At 36.8% G+C, this 17475-nt stretch overlaps 1 protein-coding gene across 14 annotated transcripts in view; it reads left to right on the top strand.

Annotated features, from left to right (window-relative positions):
- Window positions 1-17475, top strand: part of NRXN2 (neurexin 2) — a 588251-nt gene that overhangs the window by 239261 nt on the left and 331515 nt on the right. For 13 of the 14 annotated variants that reach the window (XM_072117807.1, XM_072117808.1, XM_072117809.1 and 10 more), the window contains one exon: window positions 14124-14153. The exons of the other annotated variant lie outside the window; for it this stretch is intronic. In XM_072117807.1, coding sequence (XP_071973908.1) covers window positions 14124-14153 — 30 coding nt within the window. The remainder of the gene's footprint in view (window positions 1-14123; window positions 14154-17475) is intronic. 14 annotated transcript variants of the gene reach the window in all.

Genomic DNA, 17475 nt, shown 5'->3' with positions numbered 1-17475 from the left:
CATATATCACACAGTTACATGTCACATGTCCTTTAAAAGAATCAATGATAGATGGTCTATGTGCGACTGTAGCACCCATTGAAAACTTAAAGCGTAACTCCTAAGTTACCTGACCAAATATAATTTTTGTATAGCTGGAGGAAACCTTTAATAACAATTCAAACAATACCTATATCATGGTGCTGATTCAGCCTGTTATATGTAACAGCCCTAGTTGTAAAATCATCCCCAGCTTCTCCTGAAACACTTTCTGGTTGTCAGCAAAGGGAGCTTAGGCCAGATCAGCTTTTCCTCACTTCCCATAATGCTCAGTGCTGTACAGCAATAAATGTAACACTAACCTTACAGAAAAATTCAATGTCTGTTTTTCAGCTATTGCACCAATAGAAACACTTTATAAACTTTACAGTTATGTCCTATCTGAATGGTAGCTGGAAAACTTTTAAAGGGGTTTTTCCATCAAAAGCTAAGTCATTAATATGTGACAACTAAGAAACCCACCAGCCTCCTGAGTGCAGGTGTGTCAGTGAAGCTACTACAAAGGACAGAGCCTGAAGCAAGCGGCTGGCCAAGCTCACTGCAAGATTAGGATTTTTCTTTAGACAGAGGTGACCTTTTATCAGTCTACTATCTTGAGCTTGAAATACTCAAATTCTGAAATAATGCATTCATTGCATATAAGTTTTATCTACAAGCAACTTGGTTATACTTCATAGAAAATGTCTAAAATGTGTGCAAAATGCAACTGAAAGAGGATGTTCCAGGTATAACCTTAGATATAACAAAAATTCCAACAGTCCAGCCAAACTCCAAGTTTATTGATTCATCATTCTGTATTTCCACAGTTCATATCAGACAAAAAATGATGCGTTTCAAATGGAGCATCCGTTTTTAGTCATGGTCAATGATTAAGAATGGGTGTTCCATTCGAAACGCTTAGTTTTTTGTCGGATATGTACGGGTGAAAAACAGAATGATGAATCAATAAACTTGGAGTTTGGCTGGACCGTTGGAATTTTTTGTTACAAGTTAACCCCAACAGAAGGGCTGGTGTTGTTCCTTATCTGTTTTATGCTGAAAGTGAGCTGGACTTATCTATTCTGCGTCATAACCTTAGATATATCCAGAATAGGGGTTAAAATCCATAAAGGTTTGACTGCTGCCATCTTTTTATGGAGCAGCAGGTAGAGCATGTGCTGGTATTTTTGGCAGTTTCATAGTCTGGATTGGTAGGGTGTATATAACCTGTGCCTACATCAATTGGCAGGAGCAGAACACCTGTTTTCATGATTGGTGGTCGTCCCAGTGGGCAGATCCCTATCAATTAGATTGTAGTAAAGACAACACTCTTGATTTACATAAATTGTATAGTTGCCATATCATGTGGCCTGCCCTGAGGAAATTTGGGATATGGAAGTTTTGTGAACATGAAATGAGATGTCCTTCGCTTGATGCTACATGAGAATCCAATTTAAAGGAATTATTCCATCTCAAGTATCTTAAGTGTCCACAGGATGTGTCATAAACAACCAGGAATTTTGAGACCCCATACTACATTTTGTGCCCTCAGCCTTATCCCTTAAGCATATTACAGTTTTCTATACTGCAATATTTTATATACATACTTTTGGCCAATAGATTTAGATTCCCTAAACTAAAATCTTATTATCTTAAAATTGTAGCATCTCTGGGCAGATTTGAAATGGAGGCTCCATAAGTTTCTCCTGAATTAGAACACAACATGCCCTTTGGTAGGGGCCACACAGTGATGACTTCAGTGTTCACATACTTTCCACCTGCTATGTGCACAGCTGCTTTTTTGTGCTTCCATTGAGTTTAATAGACAGTAAGTCCCACTACCACACCAGAAGCGATTCACGCATCATGTGAGGCTGGGGACAATCAACCTCCATTTTTAACATAGATGCGGGTCCAGTAATAAGACCTGACCCTTTCAGAGATTTTACAATAAATGAGATGGGAATATCCCTTTAAGCCGGGTTTGAGGGCATCAAAGTAAAAATGGGAGGACAAATGTCAGAAAGATAGTCAATAGGTTGGAGGCACGGATAACTAAAGAAACAGAGTGTACTTTTATGCTGCAATTATTATACTACTCCTGGCACATTCTAATAGACATTACCCAAGTGGCATGAGTAAATATTTTCCTAGGCAATGAAATAATCATATTCCTGTTAGTTCTCTAGGAAAGTGTGAATTTATTTTATGTTCTATGTTGGACCTTCTCCCCAGCACAGATATTTGTTCTTGTGCCCTGAAGTTGACAGTAAAGTACAGTCCTTACACAGTCACTTATTGCTCATGCAATACTTTTTGTGTATACTTCCAGTTTTCTTTTTATTATATATATTAGTGAAATGCCAAAAACTGAGATGTTTAATGCATGCATGCTAATAGAGAATATCAGTCATAATTGTGTGCATGTAATTGTGTGCATACCAAGAAAAAAAAACCTCTTATACAATATCCATGTTTTACAGTAGAATATAAAGCTAATCTATTTTTAACATTTTCTCGCATTCCTATATCACACAGGGACCATGACAATTTCAGTGTCCTTGCTAATGGGTTAAGGAATGTCTTGTCAGTCCATTGTCTCCAACCTTGTTGCGTTAACAATATTACACCAAACCAAGTAAGCTTAATAAAGGTTTCAGCTGATGATCATCATTCTCTTCACCCTAAGGCCTCTTTCACACTGCCGTATACAGCCGCACGCTGGAGAGGGGTGAGCAGCGAGGCACGGCGCTCGGCCGTTAATAAAAGAAAAAGATAGAGCATGCTGTATTGTTTTTGGCCTGGCACCATAGGCGTCTACTGGGACTTATATCTGCACGCAAGTTTGCATCTGGATATATACTCACCGGCCACTTTATTAGGTACACCATGCTAGTAACGGGTTGGACCCCCTTTTGCCTTCAGATCTGCCTCAATTCTTCGTGGCATAAATTCAACAAGGGGCTGGAAGCATTCCTCAGAGATTTTGGTCCATATTGACATGATGGCATCTCACAGTTGCCGCAGATTTGTCGGCTGCACATCCATTATGCGAATCTCCCGTTCCACCACATCCCAAAGATGCTCTATTGGATTGAGATCTGGTGACTGTGGAGGCCATTTGAGTACAGTGAACTCATTGTCATGTTCAAGAAACCAGTCTGAGATGATTCCAGCTTTATGACATGGCGCATTATCCTGCTGAAAGTAGCCATCAGATGTCAGGTACATTGTGGTCATAAAGGGATGGACATGGTCAGCAACAATACTCAGGTAGGCTGTGGCGTTGCAACGATGCTCAATTAGTACCAAGGGGCCCAAAGAGTGCCAAGAAAATATTCCCCACACCATGACACCACCACCACCAGCCTGAACCGTTGCTGCAAGGCAGGATGGATCCATGCTTTCATGTTGTTGACGCCAAATTCTGACCCTACCATCCGAATGTCGCAGCAGAAATCAAGACTCATCAGACCAGGCAACGTTTTTCCAATCTTCTACTGTCCAATTTCGATGAGCTTGTGCAAATTGTAGCCTCAGTTTCCTGTTCTTAGCTGAAAGGAGTGGCACCCGGTGTGGTCTTCTGCTGCTGTCGCCCATCTGCCTCAAAGTTTGATGTACTGTGCATTCAGAGATGCTCTTCTGCCTACCTTGGTTGTAACGGGAGGCGATTTGAGTCACTGTTGCCTTTCTATCAGCTCGAACCAGTCTGCCCATTCTCCTCTGACCTCTGGCATCAACAATGCATTTCCGCCCACAGAACTGCCGCTCACTGGATGTTTTTTCTTTTTCGGACCATTCTCTGTAAACCCTAGAGATGGTTCTGCGTGAAAATCCCAGTAGATCAGCAGTTTCTGAAATACTCAGACCAGCCCTTCTGGCACCAACAACCATGCCACGTTCAAAGGCACTCAAATCATCTTTCTTCCCCATACTGATGCTCGGTTTGAACTGCAGGAGATTGTCTTGACCATGTCTACATGCCTAAATGCACTGAGTTGCCGCCATGTGATTGGCTGATTAGAAAGTAAGTGTTAACGAGCAGTTGGACAGGTGTACCTAATAAAGTGGCCGGTGAGTGTACATCCCCACAATAGCAGTGGGAAAGGTAGCCTACATTTTCTAACATGAAATAGGGATATACAACTAACAGTATTGAAGAAATGAATGTGAAATACACGTTAATAAAATCCATTAAAATCAATTCAAAGTATATAAAATCAAATGCTTTTACAGTTTTTGGTTATTTATATTCACTGTTGTGAATTTTTCATTAGAATGGTTGTGAAATGTTCATTAACCTCTGTGTTACCGCAGTGTTTTTGGTGCAACATTTGCATCAGATTGCCAAAGAATAACTATTAAAGTTTATTTGAAACTAACGTGAGGTTCACACTTGTATTTTAGTTGTAGGAATCAGCATTTTTCCCTCAATCCCTGTGCAAACCCGGATACTTGGCCTATATTTATAGGTGGCAGCCCTTTTAGTTAAATAAAGGTATTCGAAGCTTGTTACTAGGAGGTATTTTCACACGCAGGAAGCGAGAACATGAGCATATGTTAAGGTAAAAAGATTCTTGGCCTCAAGTGCAGTGAAAGCTTGACAACAAAACCGACAGGTTTAAACATTTTTTTTTTGTCTGTCTTGAAATATAATATACAATTGCATACAAATAAAACTCTAATTGTAAGTTAAAATGAAACCATTGTTATAGATAACATAACGAACATTATTTATTAAAATAATTGCAGAACCTAAGGTTTCAGTCATCTAAACAGGGAAGACAGATGTTATCAATGCTTAAAATATTTGTTATCCTTAATAATGTGGCAATAAATTAATCAAGTCTTCCCTAAATAAATGAAGTTTGGCAACGGTCTACAAAAAAAATAAATAAATGTTTATAACTATATATATATATATATATATATATATATATATATATATATATATATATAGATTAATGTAACAGCTTTGTTGTAGAATATATTTAGAAATCCAAATAAAAACTGTTGCATAAAATATATTCCTTAAGTTTTGGGGAGCAGATAAACAAATGCCCCCTGAATAGATGTATACAATACTGAGCTCCTGCTACCACTGTAGACTCTAGATCAGACCTGGGCATTGCACGGGCCCCATCTTGCCCTCTAATTATTTCTGAGCCGGCCTGTGAGATCATTGAAAAATTAAACTCTTCTCCCCATCATTAAATACTGATGGAATTAGTTCCTCAATATTTCAATTGGATCATTGTAATGTTTATTTACTTTTTTTCTGTAGGGGTAGGTTATATACTCTGTAAAGAGATTGGGTAGAACTTAGTTTGGTATATATGTTGGCCCTCTTAAGCCATTCCACCTTCTCATTTGGCCCCATGGAAAAATTGCCTACCTCTGAGAGTCGAAATGTTCAATTCCTATTGTTATCTAACCAGTATGGTTACAGCCAGACTGTGTAGTGATGACATCATGCTGACTACATTGCAGAGAAGGTAGCTGCCCTTTTTAGGGCACGGATGCAATTGAATTCAAAGCAGGTGGCCTGGTATAGAGTCTCAGTGGACCATATTTGTGCCTCTGGCTGTTACCATTCGGCTCTGGCTGTTACCAGCCTCTGGCTGTTAGCACCACAATGACTACAGTGTAAGTGTATTTAAACTACAGGGTTTTTTCTTGATGCATGCATGGGATTTGTATTAATACTTTCCACCAAGCTAGTATTGTAAATCGTTGCAAATGACACACTCATAATGTAGCTGCAGCTAACCCACTGCAAGTACACAGTATGCGTCCCTGGCCAAAATAAATAGTTTAATTGTGGAGTAGGGCTGATAGAATTCTGCTGGGTTTTAATTAGTAAATTTCCTGCAATATTTTTCAATGTTGTACATTTATTTTATATCCATTCCTCATAACAAATAATAAACAATTATTTAGTATAATAAAACTATAGAAACCACATTTAATGTGGATGACTTAATTTCCTACTTTTCAAGTAGGTAGAGACCACAAGGCACCTAGTAAACTACATAACAGAAATAGTGGAAGATTGCTTAATTTATTAGCCTTCCTAAGATGCATTGTAATGCATTGTTTAAACAATGGGCAATTCCAAATATTAGCAAATTTTGTAGAATCATGACACATATTTGACATATGAGTAAATCTGTTATTTTATAACACCCAAATGATTAGGACATGAATTCTTTGTAGATCAATAGTGAACAGTTTTCTCATGGCTGAATTGGAACTTTCCTTCCCACTGAAGATATATGGGTATGTGCCAGCTTTGTGCTTCACTTTATAGCTAACACATGATATCTACAAAGACACACATCTCTTTACTATGTCTGGGGTGAGCATTGTTTGATTGCAGAGGAAGGACAAAGTTCTTTAGGATATGAAACGCACTATTAAGTCACCACTGAATGTGAGTCTGCTCACCTCCAGAGATCTGACTTTTCTATACCTCATAAAGGTACACTGTCCTATAAAAGAAGAGGATATTACCAAGTTTGCTCTCACTGATATCTAATTGACACTACTCCATGTTATGTAGTAACCTGTCATGTTCTTTATCCAATGACATGACATTTCAAAATTAATAAATATATCCTGTCACCAGTATTATGTCAGACTTAAGATGTGTCCACTTAATAAAAAGAAATAAAAAAGATATGTATTTTTCTCTGACCAAAGCATTTTCTTCATAATTTAGGGGTATGAGTGTCACTTCAAGGAAATCATCCACATGGATTTAGGGGGTTTTAACCCAAGCATACTTATATATTGGCAAGTACCGCCTGAAACAGTATCTGATCTTCATTTAGCTGCTAATGGCTTATTTTTGTGAAAAATAACTTTTAAAAATATGCAAATGAACCTCAGGGGCTCCTGTGTGCTTCACTGAAGTCTCGTCTGGCATTGTCGGCTGTCACTGATTTTCTGGTAGGAGAAAGGAGGAGGTGGGCATAAGCATCAAAGGTAGGCATGAATAATTAGCAGCTGACAGAGCCAAATGGGGCTTCCGAGACATACAAAGGAGCCCCTGAGGCCCATTGGCATATTTCTGAAAGACCTTTTTTACAAAAAATAAGCCATTAACAGCCAAATGAAAAACAGATCCTGATTCAGGGTACACACACCAGCGTGAAAGTATGCTTGGGTTGAAACCATAAAATCTTTGTGTTGATTTCCTTTAACAAGCCCCAGAGTTTGTGATTTTTCTATTTGAAGTTTTGGTATAATGCCTTGTTTTCTATAAGAACAAGTGTAATGGAGAAGTTGCTACACATCTCACAGGTGTCTTAGAATAGCTAAGGCCTCTTCCACACTTGCGTTGCAGATCAGGTCAGAGTTTGATCAGGGTGCGATCAGTTTTCAGTCAGTTTGTTCAGTGTCTCAGTTGAATAGCACTCAGGACTGAGCTCTATCTTTTCTATGGCAATTGATGCGTGAAAAACGCATTGGACTTGGATGTGTCTCACAGTGCAATGCGTTTTTGATGCTTCTCCTTGGTGCATTGTTCAGGTGCGTGGCTTGCAAAAGTAGAGCATGCTGAGATTTAAATGGCATTAAAAAAATTGTGTGCTTGAAAAAAAGGCAAGTCTGAAACAGCCCATTGATTATAATGGGCAGAGTGCAATGCAAGTTCTGCGCGTCAAAAGCATGCGCAGAACTAAGGGTTTGCTTGTTTTCCAGGTTGCAGTACAGAATGTCTTTCTGAACTTAAGCAGTGACTGGTCCCTTTTGCAGGAAACTTCTGCTATTGTTGGGGGTGTTCCTTGATTTTGCAGGATATATAATTATGCAGAATTCATAGTTGTACTCCAGCATTAGCACCCGCACAGGAGCCAAGGAGGTGAGGGGATACATTGTCACCCATATTGCAGCAAACACCCGCGGGGCTGGCATCGATAGTGGGTGTTAACCCGGTCAATGCCTCAATACGATCGCCGCCCCCTGTGACATCATCATGGGTCGGCGAACAGTTGCTATGATAGCCTCGGGTCTTACGAAGAATTTTACCCTTTCACTACAATGTGCGATTTGCGGAGAAAAATCCCCATATACTGCCATACTATAGTAAATTATATTTTTTAAAAAAAGGAGCCAATAGTCTGATCCTCTACCATCTATGTCCACCACTGCAAAGACATTTTAGCCAACATTCCAATAACAGTAATTTTTACTCTGTAAGCCCTCATGCACACAAACATGACTGAGTGTGCATGGAGTATGTGCTCCATTGAATAGGTGAATCGATCTGTGAAAATGGCTCTCCTATTAGTATGTACTGTTATTTGGGGACTATGGACCAAACAATGTTTCATTCTGTAGGGTTCGCTATAAATTATTGCTTAAGAAAGTTAATACTGAAGGCTTAGTCAATTGATTAAGTATTTGTGTGGCATACCAAAAGAGCTTCTTAATTATGATCTTTTATATGCAACCTCATTTTTTAGCTATCCATTATATGCTACTTGATCCGAAATTTCAAAAATAGTAGAGTTATGGAGATATTTTTCTCTTGATAAATGCCACATAAATGTCACCATAAAATATTTTGATGATATGATATTTCTGTATTATTAAGTCCCAACTAAATAATACAACAGTCTATACCCAAAGGATTAGAAAATTACAACATATTTGCAATTCAATAGTAAGGAGCAAGGTAAAATACAAAAGAACAATGCCCATGTCGGGGGAAATAAATATTGTTCAACATTTTTTTACACACCTACTGCCATTAACTTGAGGAATAGGAAACAGTGGGAATACATAGGCAGGAATCAGTCATTGTAACACAATATCAACCTAGTCGAACAATACAAAAACAAAAAAAAACATAAATCCCCTAAGCTTCAAAAAAGATTTACAGATATTGGAGTCCTGGGTCAAGTATATCTTATTATTAAATTAACTGCATTCAGATATTACGATGAACATATCCCTTAATTTAATCAAATGGTTGTATATTACTACATTACTACTAAATTATGTATTTTTAAGCAGCTAAAAAATATGACCCTGTTTTCAACAAATGATGACGACAAATAATCAACATATAGTAGCTTCTTAGAATGTTGGAATCTTTTATAGCAGAAATTGCCTTACTTTGAATAAAGCATTGTTCAGTTCTGTTGTGTCTAGTCTACCTTAAATTCTGATGGTTTCATTCAAATGTTTGAGACTTCAAAAATTCTAATTTGTTAAAGTAAATCTACAAACAAAATCTGTCATGATGAACCAGGGACACTTACTCATAGCTCCAGGTACCATGACTATGGTAATTTTCTTATATTTGTTTGTCCTCCTTCCTTCGAAAGAAAACTTTTAAAATTATGATCGTGACCCTGTGTTTCCAGAGCCCCTCAGTGATGTCTCTCACAGGTTGTTACAGTAAGCAGAGCAGGACATGATTCTGCTCATAGTAACAATGAGGGAAGAGACATCACTAAAGGGCTCTGGAAACACACCCAAGAGCCCCTCAGACTCATTGGCATAATTGTACAAGTTTATGTTAGAAGGAGGCCATGAATAACAGGTGAATGAAGATTACCACGGTAACAGTGCCTGGAGTAAGTGCCCCTTGTTTATTCAAGCTTGATTTTGATGGTAGATTTCCTTAAGGAAAACATTTTAATTAAAATGATTGAGAATAGCCGATTCAAAATCAGAAATGGGGTCTCCATCGACCATAAACCCAATAATGCACATGAGCCGTAGTGGGACAGGTTTTCTCTACGATCTTGTGATTCGGTCTTATAGTCCCTGTATTAAATGGACATCCGATTCAGCTACCCTACACGTTATCCAACACTAGATAATATTATCCAACACTAGATAATATTTTTTTTAAAAATTAAATATTTCAATTAGCTAATTTTATAGGAAGCCAAGTAATATTAACTTTTGCCATATAACAAGCAATTATACATTTTAATTAGATATTTATAGTGGAGGGAAAAAATGGCATCTGCTTAACAATCTGTATAGCCTGATAAAACTGACACAGCTTGGTGAGACATGTAAGTGCTAATACATTGGTTACCAAAGGATTAGCCATTATAGCAGGTTCCATATATCTGTAACTACATCTAATGATGGGTAACCTCTACTGGCATTGCCACAGGTGTTATAAAGGTTATAGTCAAACCTAATCCTTGATGCTTTTTGCCATGAAAGGGGCATCCATACCTAAAACAAGTTACAAGTAGATCAATAAATGGTCAGTTAGGGTCCTTTACATTGACAGATGTTCTGCCTATAAGGCTGAATTCACATTTGACACTGTACTCTTGGCTCTGTTGCATATTGAGGAAATAAGAACTCTCTACATCACATATCAATTTTATGGACAGACTTCATTCCCCATGTCTGTGATCATGTACTAATGTAAAACCGGCCTAAGAAGCGGTGATCAACTATGCACATTGAGTGTTAATTACTGTCACTTACATACTGCAATCATCTCACAAATAATTGTTGATACATTAATAACAATGTATTATCTAGTTTGAATTTGTCGCAGGCGAGATGAAAAGCAGACTAAAAATTTTTGGTTCCACAAAAGATGCAACCATCCAACAAATGAGAATTTGCTCACATGTCAACTGGATGCTGGGCATATTTCTACATGACAATGGTCAGGAACATATGAACAGTCATTAAGCTATTCACTGGTCTGTCTCAAAGGGTCTTGGAAAATGCACTTTGACAAAAAATCTTTGACATTTCTGCCATCTGCAGGGAAAAATTCTGTGCCCTTCATAGGTCTATATATGAGATGCATACAGTGTCTAAAGACAATAGAAATATTGTAATTTGAATTGGAAAACTCAACTCTGCAAAATCTGACAACTAAGCTGCTAAATCTGACAAACCTTAAAATGTACCAAGGAAAAAATATAGTGTTTAGCAGGATTTGTGGCAGATTTGAATACAGCTCCGAAAATCTTTGTGACAAGGCTAAGAAGGATATTTGGATTTTACTACTTATGGTTTTTAATATGATGTGAGACATGCCTTTTCAGCTATGATATTGATGGTTCATTGTTACATGTAAGTTTTTTTTGTGGTTCGTAAACATAGGAGGTCATTTATTTTTAGTCTGGAAATTTGTGCCTTTTTTGTGGGATGTTTTCGGTGATGGTGATAAATCTGGAATTTGAGTCTGTTTTTTTTAATGTGACCTTTTTCTTTAAAATTTTTTACAATTTATACACCTGCAGGGCCGCATGGTGATAGAAAAGTCACAATTTTTTAAGCAAAAAAATCATAAAAATTTGTGAAAAGGATATGATAAATGCCTTCTATAATGTCTAAGTTCTAAGAAACTTGAGCATGCCATAGAAAAAAATAATGGGCTTACAGAAGAAATTGTCTGCCCTGTTCCCAACACACTGGTTTATAGCTTCAGTTACAGTTTATCTCATAAATGCAAGTACCTGTTAATTAGAAGTCCTAAACACAAAGATAACCAATTGAATATATCCCCCTTGCTATGGTTATGCCATACCATACACTTCAGCGTTTATTTGACTGTTAAATCACACAGCTGTACGCTTTATAACTTTATGGCATGCCAGTACAGTATAATAACCTATAAAATTTTTATTGTAGATGTTCATCCAGCGTAATGTAAAGATTATTTATATAATACATGGTATCTCCTTGCAATATGCCCCACACTACATCTGTTTATTATGTACTTTAATGTTTCATGAATGTGGAAATGGGGGTCACTACATGTTTGTTATATTTAGCTGCTTTTACGTTTAATTGAGATTTTAATTTTAGTGTATTTTACCAATAATTGTTTAAAAGCAAATTCATAAATTAAAATACACCTTTTACTGTGAGTCGAATGCTTATTGGAAACTATGTATAGTCTTTGTAAGCTCAATAAAAGAAAACAAATGTATTTTTACCCCTCTTCTTTTTCTGGCAACTAATCCCTGTGACAGAATGCTGCCCATCCTGGCTTTTGCTGAGCAGGGACATAGCTGCTTGAATCAATGTCTGTAGCTGCAATGCAGTAAAACCTAAAATTTCATGTTAATTGTCGTGGAGATAAGATGTGTCACAGAGGTGACTTGAAGTTCCTAGGCCTGCCTGCAAAACCTGTGACCGGCCTCCAAGGGTCATATGTTTAGATAATTATGGTATTGATCAGGTATCTTTGTGGTGCCATCAGACTCTAGGGCGCCTATGTGTATCCCCAGTATCACCTATCAGTACATGTCATGCCAATCAGGATGCCATAAACATGAATTCAAGTTGCTACAGTCTCAACATTACTATGAAAATAATATAATAAAGTATAAAATGGAATCAAAACCAGTAATCCACCATTAAAGGGGTCGTCTCATTTTGGCAAATTAATGTTATTGTTTGCATGATGACATATTATACATTTTTCCAATATACTTTCTCTATCAATTCCTCACGGTTTTCTAGATCTCTGCTTGCTGTTATTCCATAGAAAGCTTCTATGTTTACTTCCAGAGGACAGATCACACAGGTGCATGGCTTGTTAGTTTCAAGGAGTAAGCAGAGCCATGTGTTATAACAAGTCGTGCACCTGTGTGACCATGGTCAGATTTCTGTCAACTGGAAGCAAAAAATGAAGTTTCTATAGATTGACAGGGAATCTAGAAAACATTGAGGAATTGATACAGAAAGTGTATAGGAAAATTGTACAACTTTTCATTATACAAACGATAACGTTTATTTGCTGAAATGGGAACACCCCTTTAAGCCTTGTGTTCCAGCATCATTTGCTGGACAGGGAGGTAATATAAACAAGAATATATATACCCAGACCCTAAGTGAGATCTAATGAATTCATTGTCAACTCACATCTCGGTAGCTAAAATAATATGCAGGTAATAAAGTGTACCATAGTATGAAAGAATACTTCAGTTTCATTATTGCATATGAGTGGTTTCTGTGTCAGCAGCTAATGCCACTTTAAGTGAATGGGATGTAGTTGTCATTTCAGATGCAGGACATGATACAGAATTGTGAAAAAAAATAAATGGAGAAAAAAAGATATAATTGCCTTTTCATTTATTGGTTAAAAAGCCTGTATAATGTGTATATTACATGGTTTCTAGTATATACATATATATATCTCAAATAAAAGTTAGTGTTTGCTTTGCTTAAAATGTATAAATACCACAGAATTAATGTATTCACATTGTTATACCTTTCTGTTTTTTGGTGCTTTCATCACACAGTAAATAGAATTTCTATGAATATTTTGTAAATGGTATACATTACAGATTATTGTTAATGTTTTATATAACATGTCTAATGATAGTGATTTTATGAAAGCTGTCACTTACGACTGTTTTTATTGGCAGCACATTGCACAGTGTTATGATGTGAATTTGTCAAGTGTGCACTTATATGAAACAAACATTCAGGATATATTCTTCTTCCTTACTTAATTTCTGTGTATTGTTAAAGTAACTCATAATGTATCTTTTGACAGTAGCTGTTACACTATTACATACAACACTCGGCTTTCTTTGCCTTACGTTGTATATTTTCTATGTGTGTTTCCATCCTACTGTATATATATGAATATATATAAAGAAAAAGCATTTGGCTCTTTTTTGTTTATATTTTTTATTATCTTTTTGTTTTCTAGTTTTTCTTTTTTTATATATATTTTGTACTATATTTTATTTTTCCCTACCCCCTTCTTCCAAATGCTTTTTCTTTTTTTCAATGAAACCAAAGCCAAAAAATCCATATCTCTCTCTTTTGTTTCTGTTTTTTTTGGCATCTCCCCCTCTCCTATCTAAATCCACACCTCACCCTTACCCATTCCCCACCCTACCCATGAATGGGGTGAGATGCCTGTCACAAATTAAAAATACAAGTTAAATTCATCCCCTTAAACCCAAAATTTTAAATTGTGGCATTTTAAACAAAATCCTTAGAAGATTTATTTATAATTTTTAATTTATTTTTGTGACGTTTCTCTAAACTTGTCGTTTATTCGTTTTTTTTCTTTCTTTCCTCCTCTATCCCCCCTCCCCACTCCCACTCTGTTCTGATTTTTAACCCATCCCAAAAATCCGAAGTTCCAGCACATCTGACGTTAAGCAACCAAGGTACGGATTTAATCCACATTTTTTTTCTTTCCCTATTCCTTGATTTATTTTCAGCCCTTCATGCTGTCTCTATCTCTTCTTTCAATATCTCATCACTTGTCTTTCATATTCTTTATCTTTCCTTCATATGTGTCTCATGCATCATTGGTTTCAATCACATTCCACTATCATGTATATCACTTGGGAAAGAGACAGGCTGTGAGTGTATTCTTTTCAATTTTATTTCTTATCGCCTATTTTTGTCTTGCTCTATCTAGTTTCTTTCCCCGCTTTCCTTTTTTTTCTGCTCTAATCCAACTTGCTTCCTTCACTCTACCCTTCTTCCTTCTTCCCTGTCTTCGTCCTTCCCTCTCTACTTTCCTTCCTTAAAAGGGAGCATGGAGGCATTGAAAGTGAACTAACTCAAGAGAAAACACCATTAATATACTTTTATTCAATAAATTGAAAAATCAATAGTGATTATGAATATGATAACAGTAGCCTCACATATGTAGACAAAGCAGAAACAAAGAAATTCCTGCCCCACTACCGGTAATGCTTCATATATAAAAATGATTTTAAAAAGTGGCAAATATTAATTGCATGTTAATTAAAATGGCTTTAATAACTAAATGGAAATGAAATGCTAAATTGTTTCTTACCGTATATACTCGAGTAAGCCGACCTGAGTATAAGCCGAGGCCCCTTTTTTACCACAAAAACCTGGTAAAACCTATATATATATTTTTTTTTACTCGATTATAAGCAGAGTTTTGGGTTTCAGCACATTTTTTTGTGCTGAAAAACCAGGCTTATAATCGAGTATATAACTAGTTATTTAGAAGGTTAAAAGCACAATGACATGTCTGAATATCTAGAGTTCTTTAGCTAAAGACTATTTCGTAAAATAGAAAATAAAATCTAGTTAATAGACTCCTGGATAAAAATTTAGGTATAGGCTTGGGCTGTGCTTTTGATATTGGGCCTCAAACGTATCTGGTTAAGATTTAAAATATAATATGCTGTTTTCCTGAAGTCATCACTAGAGGGAGCATTAAAAGATTAGTACACAGTGACATCACTGGCTCCCTTTGCAGTTATCTCACTATTCACAATCATTGCATTCCCTCTCTACAATTCTTGAATCCCCGCAGGTCAGCACAGGGAATGCTATGATCGCCCATAGCTCAAAAATTACAGGGAAAGAGAGCCAGTCGGTCAAGGGGGCATAAATAAATGACTTAATTGCATAGCTAAAAAAAAGTAAGGTAAAAGGCTTTTTTTTTACTGAATGCGGCCATTCTCAAACATCCGGTAATCTGATGGTAGATGTCCTTTAATAATAGCACAGTATGCTATAAGCTGTTAATAACCCCTAGTGGTTATTACAGGCAAACAGCATGTTATTGTTTTATGATTTTTGATATTGATGTTTATGTAGGGAATTCTTATATCAGGAAAAAGAAGAAAATATTTTTCATTCAAAAACATTAAGATTCATTAATATGAATCTGCAAAGAATGCTTAACTATGTACCAAATATTGCAGTGGTGGACCATCAGAATACTTAATTTTATATAAAAGAAAAAAAATAATATCTTGTAGTGAATAAGTTTTACTTCTAGGGACATACCTTAGTAAATTTTATGATGCTAGAAGGTAATGGTCTAGCATTCATTATCTCCTATTAGCTAGAATCGGGAGACCTGTGCACTTTGGCTCCCTAGCTCCATATATTTATTGAAAACATTAGCTGCCATGTTATACTTAATTTACCTGCTGAGAAGAAGAGTGCCTAAGCCGTAGTATCCCCGCAGAAAACAGATGCTACTGACAGAGGAGCCCACTGGAATCTGCATGCCTCTAAGATGAATGAATTAATGTATCACCCCATGTCCTGAAAAATGATTCCTGAAAAATGGACCTAAAGATGAAAATACTTTAACAATTTTTCCTATTTTCTTTCGGAATTATCCATTCGCTCACAATTCTTTGTCTACTATATGGAGGCTGACATACAAAATATCTAAATCTGACTTATTACTAATATTATAGGAAGTGTCGCTTTCAAAATTTACTCCTGCTTCCCTTTCTCGGCCTCTCACTTATCTCTCTTCTGAATTACTTCTATCTTGGATTTGTATTATATAAAACACTTACTAGCATCGGTTGACTGTCTCTCTGATCTTCTCTCATCTTTCACCCTGCATGTTGCGAAAAATGTGTCAACTCTTATTCTCATGTACCCACCTGTCACTGGTTTCTCCATCATACGCTGCTTCTTGCATGTTATGCTAGCTCTCATATTAGGACATATTGTACACCTACAAGCAAGAGAATATTGTGTAACTGTGTATGTGAGCATGAGTGCATTCTGTGTTGGTCATGAAGTCAATATCATCCGTTTCTATAATGTACTTGCTTCTCTGATCAGACACCACTATCTACGTGGAGCTGTTTTTTGAGCAAACCCCACAATTGCTCGCTAACAGTGCAGATAGGGGTTGTTTGTGATCAGCATAGCTGTATGTCACAGGAGTCTACAATAGGCTAGTCTGACTCCTAACTGAGGATTGTTTACTTTCAGCTATATGTTTGTATTAGTAGTAGTGTCTAGCATTCTGTTCTGTGTTTTATGCTTTGTCTGTGTCTGCTTTCATGGTCTCTGGTACAGCACAATTCTATTGATTATACTAATGTTTGGTATGTCAGGAATAGCTTTAAGTATCTTCAAAAAAGCTTTGCAAGAATAATGCTTATATTATCGAATTGCTGCTCCTCCAAATGTTTATATGAACCATGATGACTTTGCTCTGTGAGAACCAAAATCTGCATGGGGCACAGGATAAACAGTAGTGTCATTTCTGGAACAAATTTCCTATTTCACAACATATTGTTTTTAACCCGGAACAGGGCCAAAGTTGACAGGTAATAATAGTAGATAGAATACATATACTGATTTTGAGCTGATTGTATAAGTGGCCTCCTTACACCCCCCTCGCCCTACCCAATTGAAAATATCATCACAGTTACTGAACCACATTTTCCCATCCTTTTACGTTGCTGCCAGAGGTGTCTTGCGGTAACTTCCTCCATTTCCCTATCAGACCACCTGCATGCTTGACTTTGTATGGAAGAAGGAGGTCAGTAGAAAGAGCTTATAGGTCATTAGCAATTTAATGTGTTTTGCCAGCCATACCTACACTGTTATAAATATAGACACCAGATAATAAATTATACCACATAACAAACTCAGCCCTGGGTCCAATGTTGTGCTTGCTTTATCATTGATCATTTCCCAGTTCAGCATGGTTTGTTTTATAACACTGAACTGTGTCAGCTG

Source organism: Engystomops pustulosus, chromosome 7 (assembly GCF_040894005.1).
Source record: "Engystomops pustulosus chromosome 7, aEngPut4.maternal, whole genome shotgun sequence".
NCBI classification, from domain to species: domain Eukaryota; kingdom Metazoa; phylum Chordata; class Amphibia; order Anura; family Leptodactylidae; genus Engystomops; species Engystomops pustulosus.
The sequence above is the reverse complement of the archived record's forward strand: the minus strand, read 5'-3'. Positions and strand labels throughout refer to the sequence as shown.